The sequence below is a fragment of the Zea mays genome, chromosome 10 (assembly GCF_902167145.1).
Source record: "Zea mays cultivar B73 chromosome 10, Zm-B73-REFERENCE-NAM-5.0, whole genome shotgun sequence".
Lineage (NCBI taxonomy): Eukaryota > Viridiplantae > Streptophyta > Magnoliopsida > Poales > Poaceae > Zea > Zea mays.
The window spans coordinates 25903082-25920540 of record NC_050105.1 but is presented as its reverse complement, the minus strand read 5'-3'; the positions used below and the strand labels follow the sequence as shown (position 1 = coordinate 25920540).

The 17459-nt window shown below is 44.0% G+C and overlaps 3 protein-coding genes and 1 pseudogene across 11 annotated transcripts; 3 read left to right on the top strand and 1 right to left on the bottom strand.

The window, feature by feature from the left end:
- Nucleotides 1-428: 428 nt before the first annotated feature.
- Nucleotides 429-1360, top strand: LOC103642351 (uncharacterized; annotated as a pseudogene).
- A 1135-nt stretch (nucleotides 1361-2495) lies between these two features.
- Nucleotides 2496-3835, top strand: LOC100276871 (uncharacterized). Its single transcript, XM_020544992.2, has 2 exons — nucleotides 2496-3059; nucleotides 3159-3835. The coding sequence occupies exons 1-2, from the start codon at nucleotides 2751-2753 to the stop codon at nucleotides 3537-3539; spliced, it is 690 nt and encodes a 229-aa protein (XP_020400581.1). The 5' UTR covers nucleotides 2496-2750; the 3' UTR covers nucleotides 3540-3835.
- Nucleotides 3836-4428: 593 nt separating this feature from the next.
- LOC100277005 (uncharacterized) lies at nucleotides 4429-14010 on the bottom strand. Of its 9 annotated transcripts, none has more exons than XM_008663529.3 (14): nucleotides 13607-13938; nucleotides 12744-12830; nucleotides 11937-12025; nucleotides 10243-10329; nucleotides 9050-9096; nucleotides 8909-8966; nucleotides 8206-8316; nucleotides 7925-8041; nucleotides 6835-6894; nucleotides 5847-6067; nucleotides 5607-5760; nucleotides 4923-4998; nucleotides 4727-4848; nucleotides 4429-4612 (listed from the first exon to the last, which is right to left on the bottom strand). In XM_008663529.3, the coding sequence occupies exons 2-12, from the start codon at nucleotides 12824-12826 to the stop codon at nucleotides 4934-4936; spliced, it is 1092 nt and encodes a 363-aa protein (XP_008661751.1). In that variant the 5' UTR covers nucleotides 12827-12830; nucleotides 13607-13938; the 3' UTR covers nucleotides 4429-4612; nucleotides 4727-4848; nucleotides 4923-4933. The 9 variants fall into 9 exon arrangements, with proteins under 9 accessions (XP_008661751.1, XP_035818891.1, XP_035818890.1 ...); XM_035962998.1 differs by having other exon boundaries at nucleotides 12670-12830; nucleotides 13607-13931; XM_035962997.1 differs by having other exon boundaries at nucleotides 10243-10353; nucleotides 12670-12830; nucleotides 13607-13717.
- On the top strand, nucleotides 13627-16700 carry LOC103640966 (Cofactor-independent phosphoglycerate mutase). Its single transcript, XM_008664400.4, has 5 exons — nucleotides 13627-14432; nucleotides 14925-15070; nucleotides 15157-15433; nucleotides 15631-15903; nucleotides 15976-16700. Exons 1-5 carry the CDS (start codon nucleotides 14115-14117, stop codon nucleotides 16453-16455), a joined length of 1494 nt encoding a protein of 497 aa, XP_008662622.1. The 5' UTR covers nucleotides 13627-14114; the 3' UTR covers nucleotides 16456-16700.
- The last annotated feature ends 759 nt before the right edge of the window (nucleotides 16701-17459 follow it).

Here is a 17459-nt window from a genome sequence, read left to right as displayed (position 1 = left end):
AAGTTGAATTGCTCTGCCTACTAAGCTGTATTTCTTTTACCTTCATCTTGTAATTCCAAGAAACTGAAGATACATCTGCAATATTTTGTTAAATAAAAATAAGGGAAGAAAGTAATATCTCATGAGGTCAAAACATGTGCTTCATCTTCTTTATTTTGCATAGATTTTTCATCTTTTATTCAATTAAATTGGGGAAGAGAAAAGAATATGTTGGAGACGTCGAGAGATGAGTTTTCACCTAAAAACACTTTTGTGTTGTTTTCAGTGATTTGATGGAGTTGCTATTAGGCCTCCTTCTAATTTGTATATTCTCTACTACTATTTAAGACTATAGTGTAGGCGTTCATGGTGCACGGTTCTGCCCCCTCCCCACACCCCGTGCCAAGGGCAAGGACGACGATTTGGCAAAGTCCACCAAGGTTTCCAAGATGGGCGCCAAATCTGAGGCTGTCGTCGCGGCTGGGAAGGCGAAGAAACCGCCGGCGGCCAATTCGACCGCGGATGCCGGTGCCAAGCCGACCAAATCAGGCAAGAAGGCACCGGTGATTGCCGACGCCAAGGCAAAAGCCAATGCGACCGTCGTCAGCAAGGAGTCGGCGGCGGAGGTTGAGGTTGAGGAGGACGTGGTGTTGACCAAGCAGGCAGAGGAAGGCTCCGACGACCACATCTCCGAGTTCTGGGACCTGCCTAGTCGGCTGCAAGAGACGCTGATGCCGGACCTGGCGCGCCTCTAGCAGCACTTGAAGGCGTACCTGTCCGCGGTGAACGCTGGGATCACCGACGGCGTGCGCCCGATCCTCGGCGGCCGGTGGGCGGCGGTGCTGCTGCCGCTCTTCATGCTCACCGTGCTGGTGTGGCGCATGGGCCCGTACCTGCCGCTCCTCCACCACGTGCTGCTGCTGGAGCAGGCATACCTCGCCATCTACTCTGCGACGCTCGCGCTCACCGCGACCGCCACGGGGCTGGAGCCGCCGCGCTTCATCCACGCGGCCTCCCCCGCCGCCTACGCCTGGACGCATGCTGCACAGTCACTCGACTTCATGGCCTACCTCGTGCTCCAGATGGTGGACCTCGTCGTCGTCTTCTCGGGCACCACCTCCCCTGAGGACGACGACAACGGGACGCCGCCAAGGCCCTCGGGCTCGCGCAGATGGTGGTCAGCCTCGCCGCCGGCGTGCACTGCTATGTCGCCATCTTCCACCGCGCCGCGGCAGGGGCCGCACCCCGCGCCAACTGGCGCGTGTACGCCGTGTACGCGGCCTGCTTCGCAATCGTGTGCGCATGCACACGCGCCGAGAGGAGGAAGAAGGCCTACCTTGCGGGCACCGACCGCGTCGCCGAGGAGTGGAAGAAGAGCTGAGCTGATCGCGTCGGGAACAGAGAGAGAACTTCTCTGGGAGAAAAAAAATCCCAATACGGTGGTCGGTGGAAGCCCAACTGCCCATGTGCATGAAGGTAACCCAGAATTTAGGAATAAAAAGAGGGTAAAAAAGTAAAAGAATATGGAAGCAAGTTGTGATTTTCCTTTTTTTTTCTTCCCTTTTCTACATTTATTATTTATATAACATGTTCCCCTTCAATGCATCAATAGGATGTTTGGCCGAGGAACACATCATTTTCTTACTCCTCATCTTGCTCATCAACCATGGTTGTTCTTTTTTCCTACTTTTCGCGCTCGCACAGTTCGACTACCTCATCCCACCAATGGGGATGGACAAATGCAGCGCGAATAGACAATTGTAGCACGAACAGCATGGACAGCGACAACGTACACAAGGCGGGCATGGTGATGAATGGGTTGCCCATCAGTGTGTACGCATCAGAGACATTGGGGTGTGCGGCGGCCATGTCCACAGACGGTTGATGAGCAAGATGCTCGGGCGCATTCGGGATTCACCGCTGATCAGGTTCAACACATACACATGCGGCACGTGTGCCGCGTCAGGCACGCTCAAGTGGGACATGACCACTGTCATGGAGTACAAGGGCCTACCCCTGCAGCAGGTCGTCGACTACTATGTCAGGGGCACGGTGCAGAATATCCAAAGACAACTATTATCAATAATTAGCCAATATAAACTATTTACAAATCTTTACTAATGTTTATAAAATAGCATATCCCTATATCATTGTGTTTAGGAAAAATGGTGTATTAGTATTGACACATCGCGTATCCATAGGAAATCTCGTAATTGATTAATAACATCTTGTTGACCACATGTGTAGATATTAGACAATATATGTGTTTTATATATGAACATGTATGGTGTTTAGTTGCTTCTTCTACTTTGTTCTAATTGATGAATAAAAAATGAATGGGTCTTTTCTCCTTTTCTTCCTGTCGAGAGAGCACATCTCATAAAGTGATCTAAAATTAATTACTACTAATACTTTTATCAGCGGTGTTCGTATATCGTCACAACGCACGGACAACTGACTAGTAATAATAATAAGATAAGCGGAAGAAAAAAAAAAAGGTATTTCATTTGAGACTTTGAGTACAACCGCGGGGGGCGGAAGCAGGCAAGCTGCACGCAGCCTTTCTCATAGTTTGTTTTGTCCCGTTGTGAGGACCTAACAGAGCGGCGAGCTTGACCAGTTTCCCAAAGCAAGCGACTCCTCCGGTCTCCCACCTCTGCAGCTGCCCCCCAACAGCCCAGCTGCAGCTTCCATTCCTGGCTAACCACCACCAACCCAAAGCAGCTGCTGCGGCACTTTGGTCACGTGCCCACTGCACACCTGACACCAACATGGCCGCCATGTCACGCCACCACCACGACCCGCTTCTTGTCTTGTCTTCTCTTCTCTCTTCCCTGCCAAGACAAAGATCAAACGAACCCACGCGTCCCCTTCCCTCTCGTGTCGTGCAGAAGCAGAAACCCACCCGTCGTTCCGCCATGGCTGGAGAAGGAGGAGGACGGCTTCCGCTCGACCTGTCCCTGGCCACCGCGGGGCCGTCGGCTGGCGAGCGGCGGCCGAGGGCGCGGCCGAACCGGCGCACCCTGTCCTCGCTCTATGCTGAGCTGGGCGCGATGCTCCCCAACCTCCCCATCGACCGGGTGAGTCCCTGCCCCCGACGGCCCTGCTTCTTGCCTATTCACCATTTGTGTGTTTTGTTTGACGTCGTTTCCTGCCAAAACCGTCGACGGCGCGCGCAGCCGGCGAGCAAGGAGGAGATCGTGGACGCCGCGGCGGCGCGCGTGAAGGTCCTGGAGGACACGGTGGCCGTGCTGGAGACGTACCACTCGGTGCGCAGCCCCCTCCACGGGGCCGGCGCCGGCGCCGGCGCCGCTGCTGCCCGGCGGCCCGAGGTGTCCGTGGCCGTCGGCGCGGTGTGCTTCTGCGCGCGGCTGCCGGCGCGGAGCCCCGGCTCGCTGACGCGCGTGCTGGAGGCGTTCCACCGCCGCGGGGTGGAGGTCCTCGTGGCCACGGTGGGGCCTCACGGCCACGGCGGCGCCGCCGTGGTCACGGTCACCGCTGCCGCCGCGCCGCCCGAGGTCCTGCAGATGATCAGGGCCGACATCACCGGCATCTGCTGATCCATGGGTAATCAATGGCTTCTGCTGCTCGCGGCGATTGCACCTTTTGCTACCTCTCATCCGACGGCCATGGCCTCCAACTTTTTTTTTGGTACGAAATCAGCTAGATAGGTGAAATGGCTAGTGCTGTAATAACACCGGCAAAAGCAGACATTTCCGATTCTGTAGCTTCAATCTGCGGCGCCAGCGTTATCCAACGATAGAGATGTTCTTGTTTCCGTATCTTTTGGCATCTTTTATTTGCATTTAACGAAATGCAATGTGTCAGGTTGATATTAGCAAGGATTTTGAACTCCGATCTCATGGTTAGAAGAACAGGTCCGTCTGCTACAAGCTATCTTGATGATGATAGAGTATGACTGATCTAACGAATACCATTTCTTAAAAAAATGAGCAAATTTGATAGAACTCGTTCTCTAACTGTAGCTGACAATGAGATGGGGCAATGCTGCTGCTAGTTGCTCACCAAAGGGTGAAAGGATAGCAAAACATTCCCCAACAAAATTCCCCCGTCTCAATTTATAACTCGTTTGTCTTTTTTGCCAAATTTGACTTGTCCAATTTGTTTTGAAAATAATGAAACTTCAAAACCATATTTAAAGTATATTATATACTAAACAATATCACAGTAATACTAATTATGAATTTTTTTAAGTAAGATCGGTCAGTCAAATTTAATATAAAAAAGTTAAACGAATTATAAATTGAAAGTGAACCACTCCGCCGCGCAATCGCCCTCAACCGACAACTACATCCCTCGATACGCCCAGCAACAGCGACAGCTTTCCGGCAAGGTGAATACGGAAGGGCTCATCCACCGGCAGCTGGCAGCGGTAGCCCGTAAAACGGTTCAATCGCCGGCTAGAAAGCTAAACTTAGGGCAAGAATCAAACACAAAACATCAATCAACTAGAACTCAATGCCCAAAAGATGAAGGCTACATTCAAAATGTTCATCAGGTCCACGACCTTCGGCAGGAAGAAGCCAAGGCCTCTGTGGCCATATTTACAGGTAAGTTCATCGTCAGTGCTACAACTAGTGCTGTTAGCTTCTAGTACCAATGGCCGGCGAACCTAGGCGGAAACAGACGAAACCATGTTAATTATGCGACAGTATAACATATGCCGTGAATTGCCGGTCAAAAAACAAAAAAACATATGCCACGAATTTTAGATATCCTGACTTACCAAAACCTCGGATCGGGACAGTCCAAATTAGAACAATCCTGACAATAACCAATTTCATTTGGAAAGGAGAAAAGAAGAGACTGTTCACCAGAAGAGACACTTCCACTTAACCAATAAATTACCTGTGAAATCAATCAGCGTAAGTTCATTATGTCAGGATCCGAGTTCAAGAAAGTAAAGCCAATAGGGGGCATACCTACGAATGGGCTACTCTACTGGGAACTTGATCGCATGAACACGTCCATTAGGTTGCTGTTGCGTCTTCTTGCTGCCTGGAGAACAAATTTCACATAATTACTAGTAAGATAATACTCCAACACATCCTTTTTACGTTAGATGGTTCCTAGGCATCAGAGTGGTGCAGGAGCCATCCAAGCTATATTTGAATGAACTAGAGCTAATAGTTAGCTGCTAAAAAGTTACTAGTAGAATTACCTAGCTAACAAATAGTAGTTGGTTAACTATTAGCTGAATTATTAGTTGGGCTGTTTGGATGTCTAAAGCTATTTTTAGCAGCTAACTATTAGCTATAGTGTATTCAAACAGGGCCTCAGTAAACTAAAAAAGATGAGATACCATTTTTGCATGCCTGAAGCTATGTAACTACAGGGTCAATCGGACTCTTGCAAAGCTGAAAACTGTAATATACTTTGCTTAGAACAGAACAAAAGTATGGACTGTAAATTTTCTCTCATAGAGCTGTATTTTGAACTTCCAGTTGATATATAGTTAACATAGTTTCACTGGAATATTCTTTAACTTTACATAAGTTCCCTGGCCCAGTTATAGATAACTAACACAACTGAATAGCAACTTAACAATTCTCAATGAATGAAGTCACATACTACATGAAGCGGAAGAGCAAAAGATCATTTCCAACCTTTGTTTCTCGAATGGGGAATGGTAGCTTTATTGCATCTGGATCGTGAACCTTCATTTTTAATTGCAGATGCTTGTGCACTTGCTCTATCAGTTTTTGTTCCTTGTGACTGGTTAGGCCTGCTTGCTGCTAATTGCTGAGGGTCTGCGAGAGGCTGATGAGAAGCATCATAGCAGAATGCATCATCAGTAAGAGAACATGAAAAACTATCCTGCCAATGAGCTGAGGGTGGCATCAAACCTTTGTTTGAGGAACAAGGCTCTTCTGAGTAGGCAATGCTGAGTTGCCACAAGAAGAAAACCGTGATGATGCCATCAATCCATTCTCATGTGACACGTTTGGAGTTGTGTGGCCACTCAAATGCTGCACACATGATTCGCGATAAAGCTGGCCAAGCTCAAATCGAAGACGGTAGTTGCCCTGTGAATGATACATTTTTGTTGCAAGAGGAACTGGCGCATCTGATATAAATTAAATAGAAATCAAAACACTATACAGTTAAGAGGGTACAGCGCAATGAAAATTGAACAAGATATATTATCCTCATGTGAATGCAACATTTGGGAAATTGGATGAACATCCAAATTAAGTCTCAGGTAGAAAAAGGAGAACACTGAAGGAGTGAAGGTAAGCCTTCCGATAATGCTGCATAGACATGCCGTGAAGGTTCCGTTATGGACCAACTTTAAACATTAAATCTTAATTGGATAGGCAAAAGTAATTTTCTGGGAGTTCCTCCCTTCTTATTCTATGGTTACTGACTTTACTCCCATCAACTGGATAGAATACTAGAACTATGCAAGCAAGGTTCCATCACAGACAAACTGAGTGTAAAAATTAACCTTGACTCAGTAAGCAAAAACAAACAATTTTCTAAGGAAACCATTTATTTTGTTTTTTTCTTGTCACTGAGATGCAATATATCAGAGAACCTTTCATCCTCAGTTAAAGGAAACCTTTCAAAATACCCTTTCACTTGAAGTTCAATTGAGCCAAAGAAAAAAAGTAGCGAGTGGATGGAGCCCATGTCACTGAAATAGTGAAATGATTAGAACATTGTCTATCCAGTACCACTAAAAATTGCTTAGCTTAGCTTTAATCCAAGAAAGGAGAAAGGAGACCATAACATGCCTACTTTGTCCAACCATGAAAAAACACAAGCATGGGATAACATGCAGCTCGACAATCTCTAGGAGGGAGCAGAGGACACCTGAGAAGCAATCAATACCTCTGGGATGATTTTTAGGCACATTGATAGTAGCTGAACTATCAGCAGACAGGCCCAGCCCTACAAACCAAAGATGCATGTAAATAAAAACTACAATAAAAAAATGAAACCCAATAGTAAGATATCATGTTATCAGCTGAAACATTCGTTTTTTGGCCGAGAAAAGCCTACACACTTCATTGTTTCGACAAAACATATCCAAGAGGGCATTAGTTTCCTATGTATTATCCCTGGAAATATAACACTGGTTTTATCTTAACATGCAAATGAAATGGTCCCGCAAACTTATATAACTAGACAGCACAACCTAATGTGGATACACAAAACTTCTTCATGCCCATAGTAGCTATACTAACCATATCATCTAAACATGTCATGGGCATCATAGGGAGCGGTCACTCATGTGGGGCCGCACCTATGCATGCCAAAAGCGAGAGGACGCAGGGGGCGCTGGCAGCAACGCGCGCAAGGAAGGCACGAGCGCTAGCAGCAGCGTGCGCAAGGAAGGCATGGCAAAGGAAAGCGCGCGTAAGGAAGGCATGGCAAAGGAAAGTGACTGATTTGGTGGCTAAATTGATAGACCTAAATTGTAGGGAAGATAATTCCAATTAGTCATGCCTAATTAATGGTTGCCTAGTTGGTCAACCGGTGGCCTATATATAGGCCTGTACGCAGGAGACAAAGGAATAAGGAATATATTATCAAACCAATCTCTCTCTCTTGCAATGACTCTCAAGCGCCTAGGGCTGCTACCCTAGAACCAAGCCTGCGGTAGAGGGTATAACCTCGCCGGAGAAGACAGCTATCCCCATGAACCGAAGGTCCATGACACCTAGATAAAAAAGGGCAAACCCAGTGCCAGAGGCTCCCACATGAGCAAGCCTTGCCTCCGCAAATGCGGAGAGGCTGCTTCGAATCCACGACATGGTAACTCTGTAAGACAGCTATCACCGCTGCACCAGACCTACCCTTCATCATTTAAACACTAAATACACAAGTCAAATGACCCTAGAGAAAGTCAGCGAGAACAAAGGAGGATTAAATGAAACAATATTGATAACAATTCGACAGAAAGCAGCACTTTGATCACCTGTGGAATCTATAGGTTGTACTTTAGTGACATGTCCATTGTCCAACTCGAAACTATTGGCAATGTTATTGCTTTCAGTTTGAGATTTTGCTTTCACTTTTATGTGCACTTTTTGATCTATATAAGATGTCAAGGCAGCAAACGTCTGAAGATCCACAAACATTTAGAGTCCAATTAACAAAAGAAAATTTGAAGAGAGTGCTCCATATGAACACAAATAACAGCAGGTAAAAGTAACAGTAAACGAGAACAAACAGGCTGCCTCATAAACAATAGGATACTTCCATTACTTATCAACTTTATTTTTCTGCCTTTCTTCAGGGGCTTTGTAGGATTGGCATGATCCACACCCACTGAACCATTTGTGTTTACCTTCCCTGAACTACATTGCCCTGCACAATAAACAAAGTTTCAATGAAAAAGCCAAAAAAAAAAGACTAAACACCATTTTTTACGAAAGGTGCATGCAGCATGTTCATCGCAAAATTTTCCAAAGGTTTGCATCACATGTTCTAGGACAGCATTAATCTTACAATGTGGTAGTAATAAAACAAGTAACACAAAAATTTGTACTTTAAAAAGATCAAATAAGGGATTTGAGTATTTGACTATTCATCACATTTCGGTTAAGATATTCATCAGTTGACCAAGTCATGCTTGGAATGGTAATGACACCAGCTTTTCCAGGCAGGTGTATCAAACAGTAAGCAAATTACAGTAGTCATTGATTAAGCTAAATGACGTAAACAGCAATAGATTGGGGCTTTTCGCACATACAAATTGTAAAATATTAGTTCATGTGCTGGAAATATGGGTTCGCATATATTATAACTTCGAATTTTTGGATTACAAGTTCACAGCAAGATTGGTGATGAATTACACAAACATAATAAGATTAAACCTGTGTTTTAACACTTAAAACTGAGCAGATTGAACAGAAGTACTTACACCTAAATAATGTAATAGAAAAAGAATTAACAGCACCTGTATGAATTGCATATTGGCTGGCTTTGACTGGCTTCTTGCAAGTACTACAGCAGACCTTCAATAAAAGATAAGATTTTGTTCCAGTGGATCAGCCATATGTGAAAAGGGAAATCATACAGGTAGATTCATCAAAGTTACCAAGTCCAATGGGTCGGCCATCGGTTTTGATCCAAATATATGCATATCTGCACAAAGTTACTGGAAAAGTTAAAAAGCTAAGCTGTGGTTGACATCAACAGGTAAGTTGAAGCTACAGATTACAGCTGTTTGAAATACGAGAAACATATGTGACAAATACAGAGTAAAACACAATAGTATACATTGAAGGTAAAATAAACATGGCAGTGAAATCTGAAGGTAACAAATAAACACATACTCCCTCAGCCCCGAAAAGAATGCAATTCTCACGTTTTGAGTCAAACAGTTCAATGTTTGACCGAAGTTATACCCAAAAAATAGTTTAACGTTCATGATACAAAATAAGTAGGGAGAAACTGTTGTGCAATCAAGCTACTAAAAGTCACGAATATATATATATATATATATATATATATATATATATATATATATATATATATATATATATATATATATATATATATATATATACACACTTCATGGGCAGCGCTATTTGTTACCTAGGGTGATGATCACTCACCTTGAAATGACTTACAAAGATCACGAATAACTTAAATTTGTTAAGTCATTTCAGAGTGAGGTGATCATCACCTAGGGTAACGAATAGCAATTCTATGTACTTCATTATATACTCTACAAATGTATCAAATTTTAAGTTCTAATTCATCCTATGTTAAAAGATATAAAAAGAGAAATTTTTATCATTTTTTTAATTCTTCATATTGGACAAAATTTTCTCATTTTTATATCTTTTAATATAGGATGAATTAGGACTTGAATTTGATACATTGGTAGAGTATATAATGAAGTACATCTACAATTTTTTTGAGAATTTTTCATGATTTTTGGTGGTTTGATTGCATGGCGATTGCATAAAAAATCTTAATTGCGTGACAGTTTCTCCCAAATAGGTATCATTAAATTAGTTATGAAATATATTTTTAAGTAAACTTAGTTGGAGTCTTAGAGACATAAATGTTAATATTATTCACTATAAAACTGGTCGAATTTAAATTAGTTTGACTAGTGTGAATCCCATAATTGCATTCTTTTTGGGATGGAGTATGATATGAGGCAGAAGCTAGAGGCACTAAAATGCCTACCTGTTCCACCAGGTACATTCGACCGGCAGTACTACAGAGTAGAGATTATAGAAAGTAACTGAAATCTGTGGTTCAGCAAATGGAGCTTACCATTTTCATCCAGTAAATTTGGTTCGTGTGCATCAAACAGTTGCTTCTGTAGGACCTGTGCAGCAGTCATCTCATGGATCACGTCATCTGCCAAAAGTGACAGAGCAAATTCTTTTCATGCTCAAACGCCCAACAAGAAGAATCATCTCAGTACCAGACCCAATATTTTGTTCACTCAAGAGAGACAAAAAGAAACTCAAGGAATAAAATATGGATAACGATCAAATGATCAATGATCAACCATAAGCTATCCATGCACATGTGACCGAAAAACATCACAATCATTTTTTGCTTTGCATGCATATGATGAGAATCTGAAGGTTATCAAAGTACCAGTAAACCAAGATAATATGAACACAATAATTATATATGTTTTTAAAGTGGATTAATAAGAACATTGATATTGCACTATACAGGCCACATTATCAACATTTTGTAAAAACCAAGGTTCGAAAAAACACAATTAAACGGAGATTAATCTCGATTAAACGCTAACGAAGGTCTAGTGTCTCGTTTATGGACTAGGCGCAGTATTAGGCGCTGGGCGCGCCTAGACACGGTGTGCACGCGCTAGGCGCCGTGTAGTTAATATCTAGTTATTTACTTATCCTAATGTGTGTGGACCATAAAACAATTATTGTGTGCTGTACTGCTATTTAATTTGTGGACCATTAAGGCATGTGATGAACTGTGAGTGTTTTCTGTATTTCTTGTGATCCTTTGACTTGTGATGTTGCCCTGTTGTTTGCAAGCTTGGCTGTGCATGTACAATATTGAGCTGCCCCTCAGATGAGTTTCTACTCTTTCCAAATTATCTGATTGTATAGTTTTCAGATTATTAACTTGTCTCTCTTTGATGATCAGCTGCTGTTGGAAGCAACTTGCAAGAAGCCAAGGAGGAAAGCAACTTATGTAAAAAATAAATGTGCGGAACAGTAAAAGGTAGGTTCACTAGTATCACTACTTAGTAGTTGTGTTATTATTACTTAGTACTTAGTTACTCACTGCTGATCTTGCTTTCTGCAGCACAAAAATTAAAAAACAAACGATTAATCACGCTTAATCTACGTTTAATCTTCCTAGACGCTAGTCAGTAGGATAACGTGTGACTAGCGCCTAGGTTTTCTTGAACCTTGGTAAAAACAAATCCAGAAACCTGAAAGCAGTAAAAGACAAAGTATTTATGGCCCTACAAAGGCATTTCTACTTCAGAACATAAAATAAACATGATACTGAAAACAGTACATACCTGCACTGAGGAGCTGAATCAAATATAATGAAATCCAGTAACAGATTAAACGGTCTTTTCAATCCATAGAAGGTTTGTATATAAATAATATTTCATTTCAAAGCTCCCTTGTATTGTATTATTCTTTTCTAGATTTTATTATTTCTCCTTCTCTTTGCAAGGATCTAGTAATATTTATTATTTTTGCAACATATCCAAGTTACAAATAAGAATATATAGAAGTTGCACTGTGTTCTAGTAAAATAAAAGATAAGGTGCACCATTCTATAATTTATCAATTTTATTGATGGATATCAAATTTCCATCCTAACTGACAACTGTGCAATATAATTTTCTCTTTATTTACTCTGGACACAGGTCTCAAAGCCTCTATTAAAGTATTATCCATGAAAGTCACAGGCTAAATGGAAAGTCAAAAGAGGTTAAAATCTTAACTATACTTTACCTGGTGTTGCGTGATTTTCCATCATTACAAGCTTCAACACAGAAGACATTTTAAAATTCCCCACCATGCAAACCATTTTGGAAATGAACCTACAATGCAGTCACCTGTGTTACATGGCATAAGTGACATATAATCAAAACATCTATAGTAGTAGGATCTAAGTTACATTATTGCCAGGCCTAATTGTTATCACATAATACAGAATGGAAATGACATAGCTACCAAAATTCTTTGCAAACATGCAATTGCTAAAATGTCAACCAAAAATCTCTACCCATATGGCTTTATTATTACAGCCAATGTCAATTGCATCTCTCTTTTTTCTGTTTTGAGAGCGGCCTCTCATTTTGACTATTGAAAGCAGATGCATCTAAAACCAAACCAATTAGGACCTTATGTTCTGTGAAAAGAAAGATACATTATGATTAAAAAAATCATAAGGCCTCATAATACAATATAAGGGGAGGAGAGAGACTAATAGCGTGTTGGTTCGAGGAATGATCGAATGATGTAGTCTATCATTTTCTCACTCATCACTTTTTTGTTTGGTTTGTGGAATGGAATGAGTTGATCCATCACTATTTCATTCCACATAGGCTAATAATTAGTAATAATATGAGTAATGTGTTCATTCCACCAAATTTGTGAAATGAACTAAATTTGTGGAATGGACTCATGATGCACCAGCACTACATCATCTAGAATAGATTGACTCTTCAAACCAAACACCCACCAAATAACAGCCTGCATGAATATAACTATCTCTGCCCATTAAGGTTTTAATGATTGATCCCAATGATACCCTACTGTGAGGTTTGGAGAAGACCATGCAGCAATATTCTTTCGAGCATTTGCCACGACAAACGAGCAACCATCAACATAAACTCCATGCAGCTGCAACACAAATTGATAATCATGTGCACACAAATTGCAAAATTAAAATAATCCATGCAAATTTGAATGTAACCTAACCCCAAAACTCAAATAACAAGCAGTCAAGCATAGCTGCACACAAATGTTACAGCTTGACACTACAGAATACTACAGTTCCTCAACATCATAATGAAATATGTGACCTGCCCCAGAAAAGACCTGTGCTCTGGGCCCACTTGTGACCCAGTGATTATAAATGTTTATTTTGAATGGCACATCAGGCCCTCAATTCAATCTCTTCAAGCCTTGAAAGCGAAACCAGTAAAGTACCTAAACAACTGCTGAAACAATGGCTGTTCAACCACCACATTCTAAACTCCAGCATTTGTATTACCACAAATTAAACAGCACAAATCTGACATAGCATTGGTACTGCAAGTTGTGATATTAGTATTACCCATACACTACGGAGCGTCCCCGAATTCAAAACCAGTTATATTTTAGAGTTAAAAAAAACAATGCTGTGCACATTACTAACCAGTAATCCACCGTCACAAACAAATGCTACCATTTACCATTAGGCAAACACACCCTATGTCCACTATAACATGAAAAAACATTTCTGAATAGACTTCACATTCCTAACCAAAAAAATGGGGAAAAAGGTCTAGAGGCATTGCAAAGATTCCACAAATCAGCACCTCGACAGCAGATTCCCACTGGCCCAAAAAATTAGATCGAATAATGACAGACACCGACGGGAAAAACACCGAAAATTATGTTTACAAGTGTCTCACCTGGAGCGCGCGCTTCCCTCGGAAAAAAATCCAGACAAAACAATCTCGAAATCCAGTTAACCAATCAACCCCACGCCGCCGCCGGCTGCGCCTCGTTGGCCTCGCCCCACGTCACATGCCAAATTCCGCGGCGAGAGGAAGCCCCGAGCAGGAGGCCACGCGACGAGCAGGCGGGACGCGCGGGAGGAAGGGAGACACAGAGGAGGGAGCGAGAACCTCCGGCGTCCGGCCTCGTCGGCTCCCCAGCGATCACCGGCGGCGAGGGGGCGCGGCGATCGGACGGAGCAGGGGGGCGGAGGGCGGAGCCGAGCGAGCGCCAAGCGTTGCAGATTTGGGGGCCGGGCCTCGGGCTCGCCCGGTTCTTGTAGTGACCAAACCGGCCCGTGAACCCTGTGCCCGGGCCCGACCCGCGGCTGAACCAGCACGCGGCAGAGGCATCTCGTAAGCAGCAGCAGAGAGCTGAAATTGAGAGAGGCGAGGGGCCTTTGCGGCGGCTGCGGAGACGGCGATGGCAGGCGCGGAGGGGAGAGGTCCGAGGCGGAGCCGCGTGGCGTTCGTGCTGGTGGACGGGATCGGGGACGTGAGCGTTCCGTCGCTGGGCGGGCGTACGCCACTGGAGGCGGCGTGCACGCCGCGGCTGGACGCGGTGGCGGCGGTCGGGGTGACCGGGCTCATGGACCCCGTGGAGCCGGGGCTCGCCTGCGGCAGCGATACGGCGCACCTATCGCTCCTCGGGTACGACCCTCGGGTGTACTACCGCGGCCGCGGCGCGTTCGAGTCCATGGGCGCCGGGCTCGCCATGGCGCCCGGCGACATCGCCTTCAAGGTGGCAACCCCGTACTTGGAGACAAAATTGCAGCTCGAGTAGCTTTGGTTTCTTCAGATTCCTCATATAAGTTAGTGGTAGTTCAGATCATAGTGTATTCTTGCTCTGCATGTTCTGTTGCTAAACCTGATTTCTTCTGTTGTCACTTATATAGCCAGCAGTAATTGTTCAGATCATTGACTGTTTTGTTTTGCTGTGTTAAATTGGAGCTCAGTTTCGTTAGAAGTCGAGCAGTAGTTCGGAACATTCAAGAATGTGCATGCAGTAACTAAATTTGACCACCTTTTCTGTTGGATCTTGGGCTCTAGCTCTACTTATCAATTTCTTGGGCCATTGAATTTGGGTGGCAATAGTGTGGACTGTGGAAAGAAGCCTATTTCATCCTATGTTTTTCCTTCTTTGTCCTTGACAAAATTTAATGTTTTACGATAGCATGTGTATCAACTGATGAATGTGTTTTACCACTAAATTGTATGCACAATTCGCTTGCAGTCAAACTTCGCTACACTGGATGAGAGCACTGGAGTTATCATCAGCAGGAGGGCGGATCGGCATTTTGAAGAGGAAGGCCCTATCCTCTGTGCGGCGTTGGATGGGATGAGGCTTCCGTCATTTCCTGAATATGAAATTAGAGTAAGGTGCAGCACTTAAACGTCATCATTGTTTCAAGCATGTATGATCATGATGTCTAGTTGCTGCTGTAATTCGCACATTTTATCTGCAGATATGCTACTGAGCACAGATGTGGTGTGGTTGTCAAAGGACCAAAGCTGAGTGGGAACATTTCTGGAACCGATCCCTTGAAGGACAACCGCTTGCATCTGAAGGCTGAACCGTTGGATGACTCGCAAGAAGCTAAAAACAGTGCAGCTGTGATCAATGAGCTTTCTAAAGAGATAACGCACATACTGGTTTCTCACCCCATCAATGCACAGCGTGCAGCTGAGGGGAAGAACATCGCAAACGTTGTGCTGTTGCGAGGCTGTGGTATTCGGATTGAGGTTAGTGTGAAAATTTTGATAGTAGACCTATATGATACTGCAGTAGCAATATGAAAGATTAGTTTTGACTTTCAAGAACTTTCACAAATGCATTCTCTGGATTTGGCATGCTTCGTAAGGTATGGCCTGCATTTACCCTACTGAATTTGATACTTCTAAAGCTTCATTTTTAATGAAGTTTCATGTGGCTTTGTTAGGTGCCTGCCTTTGAAACCAAGCATGGACTTGCACCTTGCATGGTTGCTCCTACTAAGATCATAGCTGGCTTGGGGTTGTCACTGGGGATTGATATCCTTGAAGCACCTGGAGCAACTGGAGATTACCGTACTCTCTTAACTTCTAAAGCTAAAGCTATAGCCAAGGCATTATCTTCCCCTATGGGTACACCACCTCGTGTTTTTGTGCCTGGAGAGGATGAATACAAAGCTGGAAAAGAAAATGGATATGACTTTGGGTTCCTGCACATAAAGGTAAAATGCATATTCAGATTCTTTTTACTAATACTGAGTGTGATTCTGATAGCTCTTGTAATGTCACTGCAGGCCATTGATGATGCTGGTCATGATAAGGCTGTCAAGTTAAAGGTACGGGGTCTAGAAGCTGTTGATCGAGCTTTTGGTCAGCTTGCAAGGCTTCTTTGGGAAGCTGAAAATGCCGGACACTACCAGTACTTTCTGTGTGTCACTGGAGACCATTCTACTCCTGTTGAATATGGTGACCATAGCTTCGAACCCGTCCCATTTGCAATATGCAGACTGAGAGATTATGCAGGAGCCGTTGGGGTTGATAATATTATAAATACACAGCTTGATGCTTTCCCCCTCCCTTCAGTAAAATCCGGAGAAGATTTGCTTGACAATATAGAATCACTTGATCACAAGCCTGATCAACTTAAAGCTTTCAGTGGTGACACTGTGTGTGAGTTCAACGAGATTGCCACTGCGAGGGGCTGCCTTGGACGATTCCCTGGGAGTGAGATGATGGGCATTATTAAAAAGTTTATCAAGGCGAAGAATGATTAATGCTGGTTGAAGTGCTAACCTTTTGCGTGATCTGTAGACCATAAGGCTTTTCTATGTAATAAACTTGTTGGCGCTTGTTTGGACAAACACTAACCATCCCTAGGTCGCCCTCGTAGTGAGTCCGGACCTTGAAGATGATCCCTAGGTTTCGCCCACAGATGGTCGAGAGGAGGGAGATAATAAATAATATGTAAGACAAATAACACTACCTCGAATGTGATCTTGAAAGAAAACCTTGGAACCAAGAGTATGATTACTTGATGTAAAAAAACTCGACCTGTGAGGGGTAAGACAGCCCCCGAGAATTGTAACAAGAAGACATTCTCACATAGACCAAGAAAACTCCTGAACCCCTGCGCTACTCATACACAGCGACATCGAAATCCATATGAAAACGATCGCGGCCGGAGCTGGACCTTAGACCTGTGCTTTGTGTGGGACAAACGAGGGGATTTTTTTAACCACAGACTGAAATTCGCTCCCACGGGGTGACGGGGAGTCGAACCCAAGACTTGAGAAGTGCTACTCAGACCACATAACCAACCTAAGATAGTTATCCTAAAGGTGAGACACCACCTCTATGATTGTCACCGCCTATTTGGTGCTAAACAACAACGAACTCTAGTGCCTTCTCGTGATGAGCAATACTTTGGGTTCGGCTCTGCGAGGTGGACGGCGCGGTGGACTACGATGGGGTCGCCTGGCGGTGCTCGCTACGACGGGGCGAATTGTCCACGGCTCTAGGATAGACAGTCTGTGACCCTGCTACAGGAGCGGGTCTTCTCTATGCACTATCTGGACGATCCGTGCTTTGGGCCGGACAGTCCGCGATTTAGAGCAGGCGGTTCACGATGGCACATGGACGTTTTCTCCTCTAGGACCTAGATCCCGCCCCTTGGGGGAGAGACCTTAGGGTGCTCCAGGCCGGTGGGGCGCCCCTAGATGATGTAGAGTCGCTTAGGGATAAAGGATTTGGGTCGGCGATGAAGACCTAAATAGATTCA

What these genes read in the sequence shown, in the direction of transcription:
- LOC100276871 (XM_020544992.2), top strand. Translation starts at nt 2,751, where the DNA reads ATGGCCGCCATGTCACGCCACCACCACGACCCGCTTCTTGTCTTGTCT. An exon ending in CCAACCTCCCCATCGACCGG is followed by an intron (nt 3,060 to 3,158) that starts GTGAGTCCCTGC and finishes CGGCGCGCGCAG; the next exon opens with CCGGCGAGCAAGGAGGAGAT.
- LOC100277005 (XM_008663528.3), bottom strand. Translation starts at nt 12,826, where the DNA reads ATGGAGTTTATGTTGATGGTTGCTCGTTTGTCGTGGCAAATGCTCGAA. An exon ending in GGTCTTCTCCAAACCTCACA is followed by an intron (nt 12,026 to 12,743) that starts GTAGGGTATCAT and finishes ACTGCATTGTAG; the next exon opens with GTTCATTTCCAAAATGGTTT. An exon ending in ACAACCTATAGATTCCACAG is followed by an intron (nt 6,895 to 7,924) that starts GTGATCAAAGTG and finishes TTTGGTTTGTAG; the next exon opens with GGCTGGGCCTGTCTGCTGAT.
- LOC103640966 (XM_008664400.4), top strand. Translation starts at nt 14,115, where the DNA reads ATGGCAGGCGCGGAGGGGAGAGGTCCGAGGCGGAGCCGCGTGGCGTTC. An exon ending in CCGGCGACATCGCCTTCAAG is followed by an intron (nt 14,433 to 14,924) that starts GTGGCAACCCCG and finishes ATTCGCTTGCAG; the next exon opens with TCAAACTTCGCTACACTGGA. An exon ending in GCTGTGGTATTCGGATTGAG is followed by an intron (nt 15,434 to 15,630) that starts GTTAGTGTGAAA and finishes TGGCTTTGTTAG; the next exon opens with GTGCCTGCCTTTGAAACCAA.